Source organism: Agelaius phoeniceus, chromosome 20 (assembly GCF_051311805.1).
Source record: "Agelaius phoeniceus isolate bAgePho1 chromosome 20, bAgePho1.hap1, whole genome shotgun sequence".
NCBI classification, from domain to species: domain Eukaryota; kingdom Metazoa; phylum Chordata; class Aves; order Passeriformes; family Icteridae; genus Agelaius; species Agelaius phoeniceus.
The window spans coordinates 7151041-7172988 of record NC_135284.1 but is presented as its reverse complement, the minus strand read 5'-3'; the positions used below and the strand labels follow the sequence as shown (position 1 = coordinate 7172988).

The 21948-nt window shown below is 50.2% G+C and overlaps 3 protein-coding genes across 3 annotated transcripts; 2 read left to right on the top strand and 1 right to left on the bottom strand.

Annotated features, from left to right (window-relative positions):
* The first annotated feature begins 278 nt into the window (after window positions 1–278).
* DHX33 (DEAH-box helicase 33) lies at window positions 279–12588 on the top strand. The gene is made up of 12 exons (XM_054646780.2): window positions 279–575; window positions 1251–1411; window positions 2624–2851; window positions 3480–3650; window positions 4187–4372; window positions 5450–5561; window positions 5974–6133; window positions 6506–6594; window positions 6889–7016; window positions 7568–7771; window positions 8487–8573; window positions 10764–12588. Exons 1-12 carry the CDS (start codon window positions 401–403, stop codon window positions 11070–11072), a joined length of 2010 nt encoding a protein of 669 aa, XP_054502755.2. The 5' UTR covers window positions 279–400; the 3' UTR covers window positions 11073–12588.
* A 1015-nt stretch (window positions 12589–13603) lies between these two features.
* C1QBP (complement C1q binding protein) lies at window positions 13604–18338 on the top strand. Its single transcript, XM_054646781.2, has 6 exons — window positions 13604–13850; window positions 14437–14587; window positions 14971–15058; window positions 15632–15727; window positions 16360–16482; window positions 17924–18338. The coding sequence occupies exons 1-6, from the start codon at window positions 13604–13606 to the stop codon at window positions 18071–18073; spliced, it is 855 nt and encodes a 284-aa protein (XP_054502756.2). The 3' UTR covers window positions 18074–18338.
* Window positions 18339–18613: 275 nt separating this feature from the next.
* Window positions 18614–21913, bottom strand: RPAIN (RPA interacting protein). Its single transcript, XM_054646784.2, has 7 exons — window positions 21802–21913; window positions 21260–21439; window positions 20680–20743; window positions 20083–20197; window positions 19798–19861; window positions 19562–19696; window positions 18614–18828 (listed from the first exon to the last, which is right to left on the bottom strand). Exons 1-7 carry the CDS (start codon window positions 21877–21879, stop codon window positions 18799–18801), a joined length of 666 nt encoding a protein of 221 aa, XP_054502759.1. The 5' UTR covers window positions 21880–21913; the 3' UTR covers window positions 18614–18798.
* Between the last annotated feature and the right edge of the window lie 35 nt (window positions 21914–21948).

Below are 21948 nucleotides of genomic sequence, written 5' to 3'. Positions count from 1 at the left end.
AGGCAGGATGAGATAAAAACGTTATTTTTTGTGTTCTTTTTAATTCAGTGTTTGAGAACCCCTCCGTAGCTTGTTACTGGGACAAGTCCTGAGTTGGAACATGTCCCTACGCTGCTCACAGCCGGCTCTCTGCCCTCCTTGGCTGCCTTTTGCTGCCCTTTGGGGTCCGCGATGTTTCCGAGGCTCCTGAGGGGCGCCCGGAGCCAGGAGCGCTGCAAATGGCGGCGGTGACAGCGGGACTACAACTCCCAGGGTGCTCCGCGCAGCGTCGCGCGGTGACGTCATCACTGCGCCAGGGAGCCCTTGCGGCACGGCCCCGGCGGGGAGCGGCCGCCGCACCGGGACAGCCCCGGCGGGACGGACCGGGCTGGGCCAGACCGGGCCGGGACCGCGAGGGGCGATGGCTCGGGACGGAGAGGAGCCTCCGGCCAAGCGGTTCAAGGCGGCGCCCCCCAGCATGCAGCCCCAGAGCGCCGCGCCGCCCGCACACGTGCAGCGGCGCTCCCTGCCCATCTCCGGGGCCCGCGGGCCGCTGCTGGAGCGGCTCCGCCGCCTCGACACCGCCGTGCTCATCGGTGAGCGCCGGGACCAGGGCCCCCAGCTGGCCCACGGAGCGGGCTGGGCTGGGAAAGCTGCCCAGAAACGGGCTGGGTGTAAATCTGAGCTGTGGTGAGCAGCGAATGACTTCTGTGCTTTGGCAGCCGGGGTTTTTGTGGAGCAGGTTAAAGTATTTCCCTCTCCTTTCGCTGTCTGCCGGGAGTTCAGTCAAAGCCAGATGGCCAAGCTCTCCTCTTCTGAAGACTCTCCTCACTTACATTTTCACTGATTTTATTATGTTTTCACTGATTTTATTATATTTTTCTGTTCTGCAAACCAAAATGCTTTTTGTTAGACTTTCAGGAGCTGAAGATGTGCAACTTCCCACCTAGTAAAGACTCAGCATTTATTGTAATTAAATGAAAAATGCTTTGTATGTCTGTCCTGTTAGTGTCACAGCACAGACACTTCACCTCCAGAGAGGCTGGAGTGGGTTTCTGAACCAGTGTGGCTGGAGCTCTGCGGAGGAGTGGCCCAGCAGCAAGAGGAGGGCGTTGGGTGCCATCTCGGACCTGACACTGCTTTGTGGTGGGACTTTCCCTCTCTGTCTTCAGCTTCCCCATTCCCAAAGGGCTAAAAGTTAACATAAAAAACCCAGTTTGACAATGCTATAAAAGTGTGGGGGGAAACTCTATTCCCTTGGTATTCCTTAGGAGAAACAGGCTCGGGGAAGACCACGCAGCTCCCTCAGTTCCTGTACGAGGCGGGGATTGGCCAGCCTGGTGTCATCGCTGTGACCCAGCCCCGCAGGGTGGCTGCTGTCACCCTGGCTGCCAGAGTTGCTGAGGAGAAGAGGACAGAGCTGGGGAAGCTGGTAGGTTATCTACGGATTAATTTTGGTTTGGTACTGCTCTGGGGATGGGGCCCTGTCAGGCTTCAGTGGGTAGGGTAATAACCAGCTACAGGAGTGATAGTCATAATTTCATAATTAGTTTTGGGTGCCACAATGGAATGAGGATGTAAAAGCTGTCAGGGAGTGCTCAAAGGAGCAGCATGAAGATGGTGAGGGGTCAGGAGGGGCCACATAATAGGAATGGCTGAGACCACTTGGTCTGTTCAGCTGGAGAAGTGGAGAATTTGGTCTGCAGCTTCCTCCCCAGGGGCAGCTCCAATTTCTGCTCTCTGTGGCAAGGCACAGGACCTGAGGGAGCAGCTGGAGCTGTGTCAGGGGGGTCTTGGTTAGATATCAGGGAAAGGTGTTTCCCCTGGGGGTGCTGGGCACTGCCCAGGCTCCCAGGAAACGGGCACAGCCCCAAGGCTGCCAGAGCTCCAGAGAGTTTGGACAATGCTCCAGGGATGCCCAGGGTGGGATTGTTGGGTGTCTGTGCCGGGCCAGGGGCTGGACTGGATGATCCCTGTGGGTTCCTTCCAGCTCAGGATATTCTGTGATTCTATAATTAATTGAATGGACAGGAATGGCTCTTTACCTGTCCCATGACAAGGTGGGCATGGTCTGTCTCTGTGATATTGAACTTCCTGATCTGGGTTGTTCCATTTGAAAAAATACTGATTCATGAATAAAAGAAAAACAATGCTGTGCTCTCTTTCCTCACTCCCTGGGTCAGAAATCACTGTCAGGGAGAGCAGAGTGCTGAATTAGTGCAGGTCTGGGGGAGAAAAGCAGAGGAGAAAGAATTCCCCTGCATGAAATCCTTGGAGAGCCTGGAATCATTTTGGACAGGAAAGAAAGGGAAAGGAAAGGGGAAAAGGAAAGGAAAGGGGAAAAGGAAAGGAAAGGGGAAGGGGAAAAGAAAAGGAAAGGAAAGAGAAAAGGAAAGACAAACTACACTGAACTTGGGGGGCATTTATGATGAACCTCTAGTTAGGAAGAAGCCACCTAGAGATGTTGGGAGTATCATTTGGGTGGCTTGCTACATTTGGAAGAGGAACCGCTCACAGCAGATAAATGCTCTGCTTTCCATGCACTTCTGGTTGGCTCAGTCCAGTGCAGTGCCCAGGGCCTTTGCAGCCCTTCCTGTGGCACGATGGCAGTGGGAGATGCCAGCCTGTGTGTCTGTGCTCCCAGGTTGGCTACACGGTGCGCTTCGACGACTGCTCGTGCGCGCAGACGCGGCTGCGGTTCCTGACGGACGGGATGCTGCTGCGCGAGGCCATCGGGGACCCGCTGCTGCACAAGTACAGCGTGGCCATCCTGGACGAGGCCCACGAGAGGACCATCCACACTGATGTGCTCTTTGGGGTGGTCAAAGCTGCTCAGAAGAAGCGAAAGGAGCGGGGCCTGCGGCCGCTGAAAGTGTGTTCATCCGGGGTGGCGGTGAAGGGCGGGGTGGGGCTGGGCTCTGGGTGCTCTGAGCATCTCCTGGGACCTTCCAAAGCGTTTGGGATTTCAGCTTTGACTGTTTTTCTGTTCTTAAAAAGTCACTTTAAATCTCATTAGTTCAGGGTGTCTGACTTTATGATGTTTGAGCCTGATATGACACCACACCTCTGAACAAGGTATCTGGTCACCACCATGATCCCTTTTTTCCACAAAAGCCCCAGACAGAGTGCTGGGGAGGTTTTGGCACTGCTGCTGAGATCACTCCAGGTGCAGGAGCTCTGGCTGATGGGACATGCTCATTCCCAGGCAGGGCACTGCACAGGGGATGGGTGGACATGTCAGGAATTTGTGTGAAAGCACATTGGTGTGGCAGGGACCTTGCATGGTCTTGTTCCACACACCAGCCCATTCTGTCACACCATTTTCTGCTTGTGTTAAAAAGCTCATGGCTTTAACGAGGGGAAGTCACTCTCTTCTGTCCCAAAGCCTATTCTGGGCATGGTTCTCAGGATCCAGAAGCTGACTTTTGGCTGGTCCTGACTCACTGGTGTGCAGCTGGATGGGAGCTGCAGTGCTGACCCATGCTGTGCTCCCCCTGAAGGTGATTGTCATGTCAGCCACCATGGATGTTGACCTGTTCTCCCAGTACTTCAATGGAGCTCCTGTCATCTATCTGGAGGGCCGGCAGCATCCCATTGACATCTTCTACACCAAGGAGAGGCAGAGTGACTACCTGCAGGCAGCACTGGTGTCCATCTTCCAGATCCACCAGGTATGAGGGTCTCTCCAGGTTTGTGTCCCTCTGGGGCCAGGGGTTGGTGTTTTGTGCTGGGGTGTTTGAATGCCAAACACCTGGATTGTTGTGTTGTTTCATTAAATTGCATTTAGTGCTTTGAAGTTGCTTCTGCTGTTGGCATTTGGGACCTGTATGTCCAGGCTGGAGCTGAAGGGAGACTGCCAAGCAAAGATTTATCATGTCAGCTGATGCCTAAAATCTGAATGTTCCCCTCACCTGAGTTCTGTGTACCTGGGTGCTTGCTGGCTCTCTCTGCCTGGCATGGACAGTTATTTGAGGACACAGCAATTCCTCCATCCTTTTAACACTTGATCCCTCAAAATGTGATTTACTCTTTGTCTCTGGTGAATCCATTGGGAATTCTAGCTCTTGCATTCCTTGCACCACATGTGTGTCTTCTCTTTCTTCTTAGCCTGCTTCAATGACTTACTGCCGGAGCCACATCTCATTACCAATCTCAGTTCTCCTTTTCTATCTAAACACTCCTAACTTGCTTTTTCCTCTGGCTCCAGGAAGCCCCTGCATGCCAAGACATCCTGGTGTTCCTGACTGGTCAGGAAGAAATTGAAGCAATGACCAAAACGTGCCGAGACGTTGCCCAGCATCTCCCCGAGGGCTGCCCACGGATGACAGTGCTGCCCCTTTATGCTTCTCTGCCCCACTCCCAACAACTCCGTGCCTTTAAACCCACCCCTGAGGTGAGGGAGTAGCAGGGGTTTTGCTTCAATGAGTCTTTAGATGAAACATGTGGGCTTTAAGGGGCTAAAGCAGCCTGTACTGATAGTAATCAATAGTCTCTTGTGTTTGTGGGGTTCCAAGATGAAGGGAGGAATGATGCATCTGACTCTATGTTCTTAGAAGGTTAATTTATTATTTTAAGATACTATATTATGTTAAAGACTATTATACTAAACTATACAGAAAAGGTACTTACAGAAGGCTACAAAGATAATAATGAAAACTCTTGACTCCTTCCAGAGTCTTGATACAGCTTGGCCCTGAGTGGGCAAAGAGTCAAAACAATTCACATGAAACCAATGAAACAACCACCTGTTGGTAAACAATGACTAAACACATTTCAAAGCAGCAAAACACAGGAGAAGCAAATGAGATAATATTGTTTTCCTTTTTCTCTGAGGCTTCTCAGCTTCCCAGGAGAAGAATCCTGGGCAAGGGGATTTTTCCAGAAAATATAACAGTGACAGTAGTCTCAGCTGGCTTTAGGCTGAGTGGTTCCAGAGATATAAAACACTGCAACTGTGATGGTTTTAACAGATCCATTCAGTAAGTCATGTGGGGTCATAAAAAGAAGGAAGGATTAGAAGGCACAGGAATTTAAATTTTCTCCATTTCATAGGAATTTTTTGTCCATATCACAAAAAAGCTACAACAGCTAATGGGGGAAATACTGAGTAAGCTGAAAACCTGGGAATGTTTGTCAGGACATAAGGAAAGGAATTCATGCTGCCCCAGGCTCTTTTTTACCTACTCAACATATAAATAAGAACATAAATGTTGTGCCAGAAGTGAAACCAAAATTGTTGAAAAACGTATTGAGAGCAGCTGTTCTGGTGATGTGTTTTGTTGCAAATACAAAATAATGTTTTAGAAACTGATTAGAAACTGAAGATTACCTTATTTTCTGGGAGCTGGCACAGCAAGCACAGTTTGTGCTCACAATGTGGGGCAGGGCTTGGCCAAAAGCAGCAGAATTTCTGTGTTGCAGCTGCTCTGAGGTGGCCTTGACCTGGGTTTGATTTTTTCCTTCCTCCCAGGGCTGTCGCAAAGTGATCCTCTCCACCAACATCGCAGAGACCTCCATCACCATTGCTGGCATAAAATTCGTTGTGGACACAGGCATGGTCAAAGCCAAGAAGTACAGCCCTGGTGAGGAATTCTGAGGAGGAATATGGCCAAGATTGGGTCTGGGTTTGTAGAAGTTACTGGAGGTCCTAAGCCCCACTGAAAGAGGATTTCCAACACTCTCCGTGCTGTTTAAATTAATGTCCCAGGTTTGGGGTGTGGGGTTTGGTGGTGTTTTTGTGGGTTTTTTTGAGTATCAGCCATGAGGGGTTAAAAATCTGTCAGATGTGAATCTTCTCTTCATGAATACAGCATGGGAGAGTTCACAGTGCTGAACCAAGTGAAGCACAGTGCTGAAGTTCACTGTGCTGAACCAAGTGAGCTCTGAGCCGGATTTGAATGGCAAACCCTGGGATTTCTTACTGCTAATCCTCTGTGTTTTCCAAAGCTGTGCCTTCCTCAGGCACTGACTGAGGTGATGTTTTTCCATGCCCAGAAACTGGCCTGGAGGTGCTGGCAGTGCAGCAGGTGTCCAAGGCCCAGGCTTGGCAGCGCACGGGCAGAGCAGGGAGGCAGGAGAGCGGGATCTGCTACCGGCTCTACACAGAGGAGGACTTTGAGAAGTTTGAAGAAATGACAACACCTGAGATACAGAGGTGAGGACAGAGCCATCACACTCCTTGCCACACCTCTTTTACAGCTGGGGCTGTGGGAAGAACTGAGCAGCAAAACTGGATCTAGGGGCTGGCGGGGTGACTTGAGAAAAATGGAAGTGGGGATTTAACAGAAAAACTGGGAAGTGTTTGCTTAGGGTGGACAGTTGGGCACTGAGTCTCCAAACACAAAAAGCAATAGTTCTGACTGTCCTCCAGATTTTGGACCTGCCTCTTCCTGGTTTAGGAAGTAAGGCTTCACCAGCAGCATCAGGTTTGTCTCTGTCAAGCCTGAGACTCTATCTCAGCTTTTATAAAAAAAAAGAATAAAATACAAGAAGAGAACTATCTCAATTGTTTTTTCTGCCTATGCAGGTGTAACCTGGCTAGTGTGGTGCTTCAGCTCCTGGCCCTGAAAATTCCCAATGTGCTCACCTTTGACTTCATGTCCAAACCATCTCCTGGTAAGTGGCTACAAAGGCAGCCTGGGGGACACAGAGCAGGAAAATCTTGGGCCATAAGGTGTCATAACAACACAACATGAAGGTGTGCCCTGACTGCCAAGGGAAGAGTAAAGAGGGAAAGGTGCTTGTTCTCCTGGACAGAGGACTATACACTACATTTTGGACCCTGATTTGTCTAAATGGAAAGTACTTGTGCCTCTGGCCAGGGAGGGAGGCAGTGGTGGAACCAGCTGATGTTCACATCCCTCAGTGGGAGGCAGGAGGCCTCACAGCCCAATGTCCTTGTTTTGGCAGATGCTATTCAAGCAGCAATTGATCAGCTGGACCTGCTGGGAGCTGTGACCCAAAAGGAAGGTCAGCCTGTCCTGACCCCCCTGGGAAAGAAAATGGCAGCCTTTCCACTGGATCCAAAGTTCTCCAAGGTAAAAACTGCAGAAAAATGAACTTTTTTAATCTCATGTACTCATCTCTGTACCACTGATGTTTCTCTTCAAACTCCTTAAACAAGGTATGAAATCAGGGGTGTTTGCAGCTGTACTGGTATATTTGCTGTACATTAGAGTACATAATTTACAGCCCTTTTGCTGGATTGCTTGTCATCTGTTGTTAAATTCAGAGAAATTTTTAAAAGAGAATTTCTTTACTCTGGCACCACTGAAGGTGAACAAGGCAGATTTGCTTGCTATTTTCAGGATTGTTTAGCAGGTCCATCAAATGTCTGTTGCTGGAGTTGGTTTCAGTCACTGTGTTTGTGCTGGTTGTGCACTGGGCAGTGTCAGGAAGGAGCCTGGCAGGTGTTGTTACAGGTGCTTGGTGAGCCCATCAGAGAATTTACAGCCAATCCTAGGCCCAGATGTTTGAGATTGTCCTAAACAATGTTTGGTCAAGTTCCTGGGCTGCCAGGGAGCAGAAAGATCTGCCCAGCTGAAGTGGATTTGGTCGACTAAAGATGAGTTTTGTTGTGTCTGTGCAGGCCATCCTCCTGTCCCCCCAGTTCCACTGTGCAGAGGAGATCCTGACCATTGTGTCACTGTTGTCAGTGGACAGTGTCCTCCACAACCCCCCTGCCCAGAGGGATGAGGTACAGGCTGTCAGGAAGAAATTCATCTCCAGTGAGGGGGATCATCTCACCCTGCTCAATGTCTACAGGGCCTACAAGAACGTCAACGGGCACAAGGTGGGATGATCTGAGCTGCCAGTGCTGTCTGAGCTCATGGGCTGATGAGAGATGAGTGAGTGAGAGTGAGAGACCAGAGAGAGAGTGAGTGCAGTGACCCCTGCATCCTCCATGGCTGGTGCCACAGGCATCCTCCAGAGCAGAGAGAAAACAGGGCTCATCCTTAACAACTGGGCAATTGCAGGAAGTTCAGGAACAAAGTTCCTACAGACAGCTCTGGCAAAGCTTTGTGGGGCCAGTTCTGTAATCACAGCCAGGGCTCTTCCTTCCCTGGTTCCAGCTGGAAACAGGAGGGAGTGGGAGAGTGCTGAGATTTGATGATAAATACCTGGACATGCTCTGGGACAGGATTCGTTGGAAAAACACTGAGCATGTTTGAAAGCAGATTTGGATTGATCCTACCCTATCAGCCCCTCATAATGATTTGTGGATCTGTGGACTCATGCACCCCATTCCTTGCAGCATCTGTCATTCTTGCTCTTGTTGGCCTTGCAGAGCAGCTCTGAGTGGGAAAAAACCACCACCTGCTGTTTCTGAGCAGTGTGGGAGGGAATCTAGACATAGTGGAGTAAAGAGGGGTGGAAATATGACCAGGAAAGGGGTCAGCATGTTTTCTCAGATTGTAGGGGGGTTCTGCTTTTTATGGTATCCAAAGGCTGGCATGCTCCTGGGGTGAGGAAATATCCCCTTCTAACTCCTGGTGTCTCTGCTGCAGGGATGGTGCAGAGAGAACTTTATCAATGGCAGGAACATGAAGCTGATGGCAGAAGTCAGAGCTCAGCTCAGGGACATTTGTGTAAAGGTAACTTGCCTCCATATTCTATTTCTCTGTTTCACTTGTTGGTATTTTCCTGTTTATCCCCAAACTGATGTTATTGTGCACCAAGTCCCAGGTGAGAAAATGTGGGGTTGTTTTCAGTCTTCTGTAAGTAGCTGGCTAAAATTCCTGACTGTGCAGTTAAACCCCAAAAATCTCAAAGCTGCAGGGCTTAGCGAGTCAAGGAGAAATGGGAACCTCTGAGAAGACTTGTCAGGGAAAGAACAGGTTTTCCTAAGGGTTTTTCCTGCTCTAATGCAGCTGGGACTGTGCTGTGTGTGCCACAGAGTGCTGGCAGCCTGTGCTGGCTGGCTTCTCCATGGAGTCAGGCATTGTGTGGCAGCAGCTTCCCCTCAGTGCTGTTCCTGCTGGGCAGAGCTTGGGAGCTGCCTCTGAACCCCTGGCAGTCTGCAGTGACATGAGAGCCACCCTCTGGGGTATCCTTTGTGATTGCTGGTCAGCCTTAAACTCCCTTTCAGAAGGAGAGTGACAATTCATTCTGTTGGCTCTCAGTCTGGCTTAGCCTAGCATCCACTCAGCTGAATTCCCAGTGGTGCCCCAGTGTTCTGACACAGGAAAATCCCTCAGGATTTCTGAGGTGAACCAGTGTCACTGTAAGGGTCAGGACTGGGTAGGAAGTGACACAGATTCTAGGTCAGCAGGCTTAGAGGCTAGAGCCCCAACTTTACTGAAACTGCTTCTTTTATACACTGGTCAGTACAGGTGGACTGTAGCAGTCTGAATTGCTGCTAGCATAGTCCAGGGGAAGGAAGCAAAAAGGGCTTTTGCATAATATCCACAGATGTTTTATTCAGCCACACAGTGAGATGTTCAGGTCCCAGTACACACACACACACACACAGAGGGTCTGGCTTGCTCTCTACAGGGGCCTGGGGGCTGACCCTGGTCTGGGGCAGTACAAAGATGAGGGGCAGTCAGGGAAATGGGAAGGTGTGGCTCAGGAACATAGGAACAGGGGAAGGAGCCAATGGGCTCTAACAGAGCTTTTTGAGGGAAGCTTCTTGTGTCTCCCTAGACCAGGGAATGCCCCCTCAGTGTCTCACAGTGGACCTGATTGGTCATTTAATCAACACATTTCACATTATTGTCTAATTAACAAGACACCCATTTGTAAACAACCTCACGGGCCAAACACCAGGTGCAGATTGTTTAGTATTCTTTCTCTCCAGCTCCCTAAAGCTTCCCATGGGAGAAGCTGACTCATGGGAAAGCTTATCTAGATTTCTCTCTCTCTGACCAGAGAGCTGCCACCACAAAACAGGGTTGTATTGTTTTGTGGAGATGACAAAAAACTCCACAACTTTGTGAAAGTTGTAAAGCTGGTGTGTTTATTACAGTGCTGGACCATGTGGAGATTACTCTCCTTAAAAGACATGCTGGGAACTTCAGGATTCTTTTTATCTCCCTCTCAAATACATATGCATACAATTTCACAATAAGTTCATACATGTGACCATGTTCACAGGGGTCTTAGGCTGAGGGAAGAGATGAGGATCTGACTCCATGTTTCAGAAGGCTTGATTTATTATTTTATGATATATATTATATTAAAACTATACTAAAAGAATAGAAGAAAGGATTTCATCAGAAGGCTGGCTAAGAATAGAAAAAGAAAGAATAATAACAAAGGTTTGTGGCTTGGCATCTCTGTCCGAGCCAGCTGGGCTGTGATTGGCCATTAATTAGAAACAACCAACATGGCTAATCCCAGATGCACCTGTTGCATTCCACAGCAGCAGATAACCATTGGTTACATTTTGTTCCTGAGGCCTCTCAGCTTCTCAGGAGGAAAAATCCTAAGGAAAGGATTTTTCATAAAAGATGTCTGTGACACATACATATTCATTTTTACGAATTTCACATGACATTTGCTGCTAGTTCTTCTTTATCAGAAAGAATTCTTAGGTCAGGTTGACCTGCTCCTTACAGCAGTCTCTCTGTCTCTCTTTATCACCTTCTGTCTCTTCCCCCTTATCTCTGTCCTTCACTGAAGCAGTTTCTCTGAGCCTAGGCTTTTGCAGTCAGGCTCCACAGCGATGTTTTCTGACCACAGACTCAAAGATGTACATTCCACCTAAACCAAAATGGATTTCTCCTCTGTCTCAGTGTCCCCACGAGGGTGCAGGTTGTTCATGCTCACTCTTGTGTCCGCAGCTTTCGCTGCCGCTGGAGTCGTGCCGGGGGGACACGGCGGGCGTGCGGCGCTGCCTGGCCCACAGCCTGTTCATGAACGCGGCCCAGCTGCGCCCGGACGGCTCCTACGGCACCGTGGGCTCGCAGCAGGCCGTGGCCATCCACCCCTCCTCGGTGCTGTTCCAGTGCAAGCCTGCCTGCGTGGTGTACACGGGGCTGCTGCGCACCAGCCGCTGCTACATGCGCGACCTGTGCCCGGTGGATGCCGAGTGGCTGCTGGAGGCTGCACCCGAATACTTCCACAGGAGGCTCCGGACAGCCAAGAGCTGACCCTGGGACCAGCTGGCTCAGCTTCTCCTTGAAAGACTTTGTGAAAAGTATTGGAATAATACCAATATAGCCAGATGGGACATGGCTGAGCTTGTCTGGCCCTTGGTGCTGAACCAAATAGCAGCACTGTGGTGTTTCACCCCACAGACACTTTTGCCTGGCTGGGTGTGTGGTGTTTCACCCCACAGACACTTTTGGCCGGCTGGGTGTGTGGTGTTTGACCCCACAGACACTTTTGGCTGGCTGGGTGCTGCAGTTGGGCACTGCAGACAAGTTCAGGCCTGCAGGAGCTCTGGTGGTGCTGGGATGGAGCTTCCCCCATAACAGGGGCTGCTCCTTAGGTTTCCCTCTGGCAGAGAAGCTTTAAGGGGATGGTGAAGGAAAGGAGTCGGTTCTGATGGAGGGTTTGGATCCAGAGCTTTATTCTGGCCCTCAGGCCTCTGAATGCAGCACCAGCTCCAACAGAACTCCCTGAGCCCGTGGCTGCTGCTCCTTTGAACCCCGGGGAGAGGGGCAGGGAAGGGGCAGGGAGGCACCAAGCAGGGACAGGAGGGGAGGGACAAAGGGACAAAGGACACCTGGATGGCCCAATGCCCCCCAGGGGTAGAGGGCATCATTTGGATCTGCCAATCACTCAATGCCCTTCTGGAATTCCAGGACAGTATTCAGCAGGGGAAAGGAGAGGTGACTGACACACCTGGCAGGGAATTATCAGGGGGGGGACCCAAAGTTCTGAGTTAAACCCTGAAATCAAAATGCAACAGAAAAGCGCATATTATATGGCTCTATGCAGATATTTACTATATGTATTTTGTTGTGTTGATTAGCAGTGCTGTATTAGCATTTTAATAGTATGGTAAATGTAGTTTTGTAGTTAAAAGGTAACTTTTGTAGTTAAAATAGAAACTATGTATGTGGGATATTTTTTTAAGAGAGGAATGAGGTACTCGCACTGAGATGGCAGCCACAGGACACCTCAGTCTTTCAGAGAAAGAGAATTTATTGCTCCATTATCAGGAGAAATGAATTTCTTCCTGCCTTGCTCCTGCCATGAAGATGCCGTTTAGGATTCAGAGGAAGAAGTTGACACTGCCCAGACAGAATCCTTTGTTTTAATGGGATTTATGCATCATGTATGAGATGTATGAATATGCAACAGGTTATTGTTTTTAAGGGTTAATCCTTTGTTAACGTGGGTCCTTTTTCGGGCTTAGATTGCCCAGAAAGAGGTACCCAGACCGTCTGTAACTCTTTGTTTCTGTTGTCTCATATTGTCCTAATCCAAATTGTCTAAATTATTATGAGTGTAATTATATTACTATTTTTATAATCATTTTATTACTATTAAACTCTTAAAATTTTAAAAACAAGTGATTGGCATTTTTCACAAGTTATATATTCATTAATTTAAAAAAAAAAATGTTTTTTATAACCTTAAGGAACAGGATGGGTATTTATTTAGATTGGATTTATATGTTTTTTTTCCAGAATAAAGAAGTGATGGTGAAAATGGGAATTGTGTGTGTTGGTTTGTGAGGCACAGAACAAATGATTGTAGGATCAGTCCTGGTGTTTATGGGTCTTGTGGGAGTGTGTTCATTGTCAGCAGTCTGGGCTTAAAGATGTGAAGGTAGCACAGTGAATCTGTGCCTCTTGTGCAGAATGGACTCTGCCATTTACATGTGCAATGCTCAGATTCCTGTGGGGAATTGGGAGTTAAAATTCTGGTCCTTTGATGGGGTGGTGTCCATTTGATGGGGTGGGGCAGATGCTCTCCTGCTCCTGCCTTGCAGTGAGCAGCAAATGAGCCTTCTGTGCTTCTCCTCCATAGCAGGCACCAGTGCCAGCTTTTGGACAAAGGGAAGGCTTGGTGCCAGGAAACGCTTCCTTAGTCACTCTTTCCTCTAAAATACACCAAAAAAACCCCCAACCATTCATTTTTTCTTTTTCTGAGGAGACTGCCACGCTCCAGCCTGAACAGTGACAGTCCTAATTAGAAGTGGGATGATGTCTGAGATAAAACCTGTGCACGTCCCCACATTCCTAAAGCTCTGTCTGTGAATTCACCCGAGAAGGGACCTGTACGGGTTCTGTGTCCGTGCCATCCCTGCCCATTGCATTGTCAGGAATCCCAGGAACCAGGCCCCCCCGTGGGCACACTCCGTCCTGCCAGGGCCGGGACTCGAACCGGCGTCTAACGGGGGCTGGGACTCGAACACGGGATCTCACCGGGGCCGGGACTCGAACCGAGGTCTCAGCGGAGCCGGGACTCGAACCGGGGTCTCACCGGGGCCGGAATCGGGGTTTCGCCGGGGCTCCAACGCTTATTGGCCGAACCGGGACTCGAACACGGGATCTCACCGGAGCCGGGACTCGAACCCGGGGTCTCACCGGGGTCGGGACTCGAACCCGCCTATCGGCCGAGGCGAGACTCGAACACTGCTCCGCGGGGCCCGCGCGGGGCGCGCCGGGGCCGGAAGCGGAGCGCGGTTCCGGGGCGGGCCGTCCTCGCCGCCGCTCGGTCCCGCACGATGCTCCTCGCCCGCTCCCTGCGCGCCGCCGCCGCCGCCGCGCTGCGCCCGCCGCTGTCCGCGCCGCGCCGCCCGCTCAGCTCCGCGGCCCCCCGCGCGCTGCTGCCGCCGCCCGCCGCCGCCGCACCGGCCCTGGCGCGCTCGCTGTGGCAGCTGGGCGGCGGCGCGGGGCGGACGGCGCTGCTGCGGCCCCGGCGGGGCTCGGCCGGGCGCGTGTCCTGCGGCTGCGGCGGGCTGCACACCGAGGGTGAGCGGGGACGGAGCGGGGCCGCCCTTGGGAGGGCGCGGGGAGGACACGTGCGCTGCACCCGCTCCGTTCTGGGAAGCACGTGGGGCGGGGGGGGCTCTCCCTACTGCCCCTCTTTCCCTGACCCCCCTTCTTTCCTTAAGGCAACCCCACCTTTCCCTAATCCTCGTTTTACTAAACCACCTATTTCCCTAAATCCCTTAGGTCATCACCTAAGCCCCCTTTTCCTCTATACCCCTTTCGCTACCTCCTTTTTCACCTACTCCCCTTTCCCTAACCTCCTTTTTCACAACTCCCTTTTCCCCAATCCCCCTTTCCCTAACCCCTTTTTTTTGTTCAAACTCCCATTTCCCCAAACTCCTTTTTCCTATCTGCCCTTCCCTTAACCCCACTCCCCTTTTCCCTAACCCTCCCTTTTCTTACTCCCCTCTTTCCTTTACCATCCTTTTCCCTAAACCCCACTTTTCCTATCCCTCTTTCCCTAACTATCCATTCCCTAACCCCGTTTTCCAACACCCCTTTCCCTGAACTGACCCCCCATCCTTCATCCCTCCCTTTCCCTAACCCCATTTTCTTTTCCCCCCAGGTGACAAAGCCTTTGCGCAGTTCCTGACGGACGAGATCCAGGAGGAGAAGAAGATCCAGAAGCACAAGTCCCTGCCCAAGGTCTCCGGGGGGTGGGAGCTCGAGGTGCACGGCACGGAGGCCAAGCTGGTGCGGAAGATCGCGGGGGAAAAGTGAGTGGGGTGTGGGAAGGGTCCCCAGCTCCCGAGGGTGGGTGGGTCACAGTGACCAGGCTCCTCCCGGTGCTCACAGCCCAAACCGCGCCCTGCAAAGGCTCTTGGTGTGACCACTTTGGGCCAAAGGCACTTTTTTCACACCTTTTTGTTACTGTGTTTTGTGTTACAAAGTTTCACGTGGTCTTCCTGTTTGAAAAATAACAGTTCGGTAAAACTTTAAAAAGTGAGGGCACTTGGAGCTTCTCCCAGGTGTGTCTTTTGACTGCAGTGCCTGGTTTTGTTCACACACTGTGTGAATCCCGAACCAGGGCTTAAAAGGCCCGTTCTGATGGGCATTTTTTGGGATGTGTTCAAAAGAATTGTTTCTTTTTCTTGTGCAGGATAACGGTTACATTCAACATCAATAACAGCATCCCACCCTCGGCTGAAGAGGACACGCAGGAGCAGCAGAAACCTGATGAGCAGGAGGTGACTTAGCCTTGATGTGCATTTAATGCTGGGGACACATGAAAAATGGAATCTTCCCTTAGGGGAGTTGGAGCCTTGTCCTCAAGTGTTGAGGCTTTTTCTTCCCCTTGTGTGATATTTGGGAGCTTTAAGTCACAAAATGCAGATTTTCTAGGGCTGCCTGTCCCTTCCTCTCTGCTGCAGAAAGGCAGAGATAAGGAGAAATAAGGAGAAATTAGAGGAATTCTGAGACTTTCTAGCACCTTCCAAAAGGATGTGCAGGAGAGTGGGAGAGGAAAACTCTTTACAGAGGAATGGAGTGACAGGTTAAGGGGGGATGGCCTTTAACTGGCAGGGAGTGGGGCTGAATTGGGTATTGTGAGGGATTGCTCCCTGTGAGGGTGGGGAGGCCCTGGCACAGGGAGTCTGTGGCTGCCCCATCCCTGGAAGTGTCCAAGATGAGGCTGGATGGGGCTTGGATCAACCTGGGATAGTGGAAGGTGTCAGGGAATACCCAGTGCTGGCTGGGCTGTGCTGTGGTTGCTTTGGCTCCTGTTCAGATTCCAGTGCTGATGCAACTGTTCTCTCATTTAGCCTGAACTTACATCAACTCCAAACTTTGTAGTGGAAGTCATAAAAGATGATACAAAACAGACCCTTGTCCTTGACTGCCATTTCCCTGAAGATGAGGTGAGTATCACTGTGCCCCTCTTGGATTTAGCTGCTCTTTGTAATCTCTTGCTTTTCTGAATCAGCAGAGTGCCCACTCTCCTCTTATTTCTTTATTTTTCTTAATCACAAAAAAATAAAAAGGCTTTATGTTGGCAAGAATAGTGGGGAGGAAATGTTTAAGGCATTCCTCACATCCTGCCCTGGTGTTTCTGATCAACTGCTTATTGGGCTCTTCATTGAATTACAGTAAAGAAGTAGGGATTAAAAAAGGAGGGGAGAAAATCAAATGGAGAGCTTTTGCTCACACTGGTATTTGTGGTTTATTTTGTAAATGTCAGGAGATGTTTAACAGCCAGTCTTGGCTGACAAAGATGAGACAGACATGGGAAGACACTTAGAACCACACAGAAGTTGTTTTTATATATTTGTAAAGTTCAGGCTGCTGATTTACATGGCAGCACAAGCTTAGAGGATTTTCTGAGTTCTGTGCATGTCTGTGCTTGTCCTCACAGGCCTGGTGAGAGGGGAGAGGCGCAGCTTGTCTGGCCTTGGGGCTTCTCCTGAGCTATTCCCAGCCTGGGGATGAGCTGGCTGAGTGTGCCCACTAATTGCAGCTAATTGCATGCCTTTCATTTGTTTTCCTGCCTCAGATTGGACATGAAGGAGAGGAAGAAAGTGATATTTTCACAATTCGGGAGGTCAGCTTCCAGCCCACTGGGGAAGCTGACTGGAAGGACACCAACTACACCCTCAACACGGATTCCCTGGACTGGGTAGGTGCTGTTCAAGGTCACAAAGGGCTCTCAGCTCACCTCACCTGGCTGTCCCTCTGCTCCTGGGCTGGGAATTCAACCTGTCAGGGTGTCTGAGACAGGGGCTGGCCCTGCTCTGCCCCTGAGCTGCTGGTTCTGCTGCAGACTGAGGGTGTCTCATGGTCCCAGGGTTGTGCACTGCTGGTGGCATTACCAGGAATCAGGACAGACAGGGGGATCTTCTTCCTTTCCAGATTTTATAGGCAGATTTCCCAGCAGGGAATCTCATTCTGGAAATGTTTTGACACTTGTTAAACATCTTTTGATCTGTGTGTTTAACAATGTGGCTTATCAGACACCATGTGTAGGTAAAAGCATCTGTGTGGTATCTGAAAAAATACATTGTGTCCTGGTTTTCCAGGTGTGTTGTTAGACTTGTAACACTAAAAAAAACGCACTACAATCTGTGTGTTCTTGTGTTCTCAATGCCAGGATTTCAAAAGCTACAATTTTTAGTTTGAGGCTGTCATGTTTAAAACTGAAAGTAGAAGTGCTAGAGTGTATCCCCTTGAGAAGCATTCGTGTTAAAATTGCTTAGTGTGCTGTAGACCATCCCACACTGATTATTCTTTTTTTCCCCTAAGACATTAAATTAATTTAAAATATGTATGTAAAGGAAAAAGCCAAGTTCATGACTGTAACATTTAAGCCTTTCAAAGAAACCAGTACATCAGATACCTTCCAAAGTGTTAGTTCACCCCTGGGTAGAGGGACAGGCAGAGCTTGACACACTTCCCCTGATGACTCCACAGTCTGGGGATCATCTCCAGGGTGCAGTTCATTTGTAGTGTTGGGTTTGGGGTTTTATTATGTGTTCCATGGCCCTTTCTGTCCAAATGTTCACCCAAGGTCAGGCCTGTCCTCCTGGGGTGGTGCCTTGGGAGGCTGCCTAGAACAGAGGCTAGGCAATGTTAAAGGAATAAAATAGGGATTTATTAAAAGGCCTTAAAGGATACACCTTGGGCAGTACAAGAGCCCAGCCAGGGCTACACCCAAGATGGTTGATGAGTCATGAGTTTTCACACTTTTATAAGTTTTAGTCCATTTCCATATTGGGGTTAATTGTCCAATTCCAGCTCCAGCTTATGCAGTCCCATCCTCCCAGTTTGCTCTCCTCAATTTGCTGTTTGCACTTTTTGGGCCTGAAGCTGCAGTGATATCCTTGGTTCTGGGGCTGGAAAAGGATTGTTCTGTGTGACTGAACTGTGAGGAGAACTTGCTGACAATTTATATGAAATTCAGAGTTAAACACTAATGCAGTGCAGAATCTGGAGAATATGAAAGGCATCAGTAGGAGCTGGGCCTGATTTTCCTGGGAGGAAGTGCCAGTTGCCAGGGGACATTTTAATGCCCCCCTGCCCAGGTGTGTTCCACTAAGGAAGGTTTCTGTTCCTTGCTCCAGGCTCTCTATGATCACCTGATGGATTTCCTGGCTGACAGAGGAGTGGACAACACCTTTGCTGATGAGTTAATAGAGCTCAGCACTGCCCTGGAGCACCAGGAGTACATCAAATTCCTTGAAGACCTTAAAAGCTTTGTCAAATGTCAGTAGGTCAGGCTAGGAAACTCAGCCTCAAGTGTGGGTATTCCACAGTGCTGCTTCATCCAGCAATACCCAAAAATATCTTCACAGTGGTTACAGAGAGTAAGTAACTTGGAAGGTGGAGAAGGAGGATGCTCATTTGGATTTGGGGAGTTGTAGTGATGGTGCAGCCCCAATCACGTTCTCCAGTGCTACAGGCCGGAATTGCCTCGCCCTGCATGGGGCTTTTTGTACAATTAAGAGTGAATGTGAAGAATAAAAACTGTTCAACATATCACTGAAAAGGGTGGTTTCTCTTCTTCTTGCTGTACCAGAGCTGCCATGAAAGTGATGGCAGAGTTTCTCTCTGCCAGAGCTGCTCACAGTAGTTGTGGCAGTGATGGTTGAGCACTTCTCCTTAAACCGGTGCCTCCAATTGCTGTTTGAAGGTTTTAAGTTTATTTAAGTTAGTTAGTTAATTTATTTAAGGTTTATTTAAACTCAAAGCTGAAGTCCAACATGAGCTGTGAGAGCACTGATGTAGTATTAAAGACAACACCAAGGCCAAAATAAACTAAATATATATTTATTTCAAAACATGTCCTGTGTGGTTAAAAGTGCAGGTCAAGGCAATCCTGTGCCTTTTGCAGTGTCTTTTTGACACAGCAGTTAGAAATAGTACAAAAGAGTCCTAGCAGCTCTGGGTGAAGTTTAGTATTGAAGTTTTCCAGAAGTAAAGCAGCAGCTGAATCACCTTAGAGGAGAATGATCCAGGAGTCACAGACCTTCACAAGAAAGTTGAACAGAGAACTGTGTTAATGTATAAAGTTCAAAACTATTTGAACAGGAAAAACTATTGACTGGGGGGAAAAAATTCACAAAAAAGGTGTTGAGCACTGGCAGAGGCTGCCCTGGGAAGTGGTGGAGTCACCATCCATGGAGAGATTTAGGACATCTAGATGTGGCACTTGGGGACATTGCATAGTTGTGGCCCTGGCAGTGTTGGGGGAGTGCTGGACTTGATCTTAGGGGTCTTTTCCAACTTTAACAATTCCATGGCTCTATTTGAAATGCTCTGCCCCTACCACTGTCCTCACACTGGTTTTACATAGCAAAGCAAACACCAGCTCTGGCTTGAGCCAAAGGGCTGCTGTGTGTTCTCTGAGACACCTGGATGAAGTTTTTCAGGAGGTTTAAACAAATAATTTTTAAAACTTTTCTTCATGAACCACTTATCTGATCAGATTGTGCACACAAGACTTAAAAATTGTTGGTTAAAGTTAGGACACTAAATTTGACAGGTCCTTGAAAGATTCCCTAATCCAGCAGTTAAAGGTGTGTACTTTGAAATTTCTCTTTTATGGTTACTGGTGGTCAAAGGTAAAGCCATTTCCAAGGAATTTTGTGAAAAAACAGCCACACAAACCCAGAGATCAACAGACTTGTGGTTTCAGCCTATGTAATTGAGCCATGGACCCAAGCAGGGATCCTTTCCAGGAACCTGACATTTGCACTCACAGGGCAGCTCATCAGCAGGCTGGCTTCCTCCTCCATGCCACTGGTGACTGTGAACTCAGGGCTGTGCAGGCACCTCTGACTGTGCTCTGTCAAGGTGCTTTCCAGCAGGGACCGAAGCTTCCCTTCTGTCATATCCTGAGAATAATTCATTAAAGGTCAGCTGGAGTTCCTGTCTGTAGCTTAAAGCTGCCTCTGCAGCAGCAGGGATGCCACACACAACGTGTAGTGCAGCTCACCTGTGTGCTGATGTGCAATCCACACTGGCAACAAACCAAGTGAGCCTTCACAGTCAGGTTATTCCTGGGAAGAGCAAACAATGAGCATCACGACACCCAGAACAAGGGAAGATCTTAGCAAGAAAAACCCCAAAAACCAACCCAACACCCCCCCATTAGATTCAGATCATTGCTCAGGCATTTCTATGTTGTTGAAATGAACAGCAGCCTCCCTCTGCACATTTCTAAGCCCAGACTGCTGCAGGAGAGTGAGGAATCTGATTCCAATGCCAAAGGCTTTCTTACTTCCTACATACAGGGCAGATGACCCTGTCAGAGGCATCCAGGCCGTCCAGCATGGCATTGAGACATTCCTCATCGAAGCGCAGGCTCCGCTCGTACTCCTCGATGACCAACTGCTCTGCAACAACACAGCACAGCAAAGCACCCTCAGGGCCTGCTGGGCAGCACAGGCAGAGCTGCTGGGCTGATGCAGGCTGGGCTAGATATGAGTTTCTAAGAACTTTTACTCCTCTGGCTCAGATTTGTACGCTTGGTGAAATCATTCCTGCTAATCCGTTTTTTTTCTGTGGCTCAGCTCGTCTCATATGGGTCTTTCTGATCAGCACTTGAGAAAGATCCTGAATTGATTTATAAAGGTTCCTAGAGCTAACAGATCTCAGTCCTGTTTCTCTGGCCTCCCTCACAGATGTTAAAATGCCACTTAAACTCTTAGAACTGTGAGAAGAGGTCTCAATACCTCAAAGCCTCAACAAGATTTCTAAGGAGGCTCTTGCCCTGTATCACGTGGTTTGCAGGAAACAAGGAGTGCAGCCTCGGCTCTTCTGCCTTACCAGGAAGTTACACATCAAACAGGAGTCAGAAGATGTGTAAAGATCTTACCTTGCAAGATCAGTTCTCGTTGGATCTCTTCCAGCACTGCCAGCTCATCAGGGTCCTCCAGCACCTGAAAGGTTAACCAGACAGTGATCCTCCCATTCCAGCCACTTTCTCACTTCCAGCACCTGACTGAGCAACACAAATCCACTCTTATTCTCCTGTCTAGTAAATCCCTCTATTTGCAAACCCATGCACTGTGGGAAGCAACCTGTACTGTAAACACAAGTGCAGAGCCAGCCAGAAGAGACCCAAGTACAGCCTGTCCAAGAACTTGCTTTTTAAGACATTGAAGTTTCATTTCCATTCTCAGAAGAGGGAAGTGACAACCAGCTATAAAAAGCACAGATGAGGAAATCAACCCTCTGCTGTGATGCACAGGCTGTGAAGGAAATAAGGAATTTCCCCACTCATGCCCAAAGGCACTTTCACAGCTCAACACCCTGCCCGAGCTGCAGAACAGGAAACCCTGAAGCTCCTGAGTTTTGTTAGCTCCAGTGACAAGTTAAAGTTAGACCCGCAGGGAGCTGTATTTGATACTCCTGTATCACACACACAGTGTTGAGGCTGGGGACCCAGCACTGACCTGCTCCATGGGCTGCTCTCCGCCGAGGCCGGGAAGCCTGTCCCGCAGCTCCTGCCACTCCTGCTCCATCACCTCCTGCACCAGCAGCGCGCCCGGGGCCGCCCCGCACGCCCCGTCCCCGGCCTGGCGGTAGCGGTCCAGCAGCTTGGCCCGGCTGCTCCTCAGCCGCTCCATGCAGCGCTGCGGGGACGGGAGGGGAGAGCGCCCGGGGCCGTCAGCGCCCGCTCGGGGACACGGGGGTACCGGGGCTGGGGGTGCGCCCCACAGGGCCGAGAGATCGGGAATCCCTGAGGGGGACACGGGGGAGGCACCAGGGCTGGCCATGTCCCGGAGGGGCTGCGGGGGAGTTGGCTGACAGCTCGCAGCGGGGGCAGCGCCGGGCGCTGGCAGACAGCGTTCGGGACGCGGTCAGGGGAGAGTTTCGGACGGGGCGCGGTTTACCCACCCCAGCGGGACCACTGCGGCCAGCCCCGGGAGGACCGAACTGGGTCCGGATAAGGAAGGAGCCCACGTCTCCCCCTCGCGGCCCGCTCCCCGCTCACCCTGCGGTACGTCTCCCTCCAGGGCGGCCCGCCCGGGCTCTTGTACCGCGCTCGGTGCCCCTGCACCGGCGCCGCCATCGCGCCGAACCCACAGCACGCCGGGCCCGCGGGGCACGCCGGGAAATGTAGTCCGCGGGCGGCGGCGCC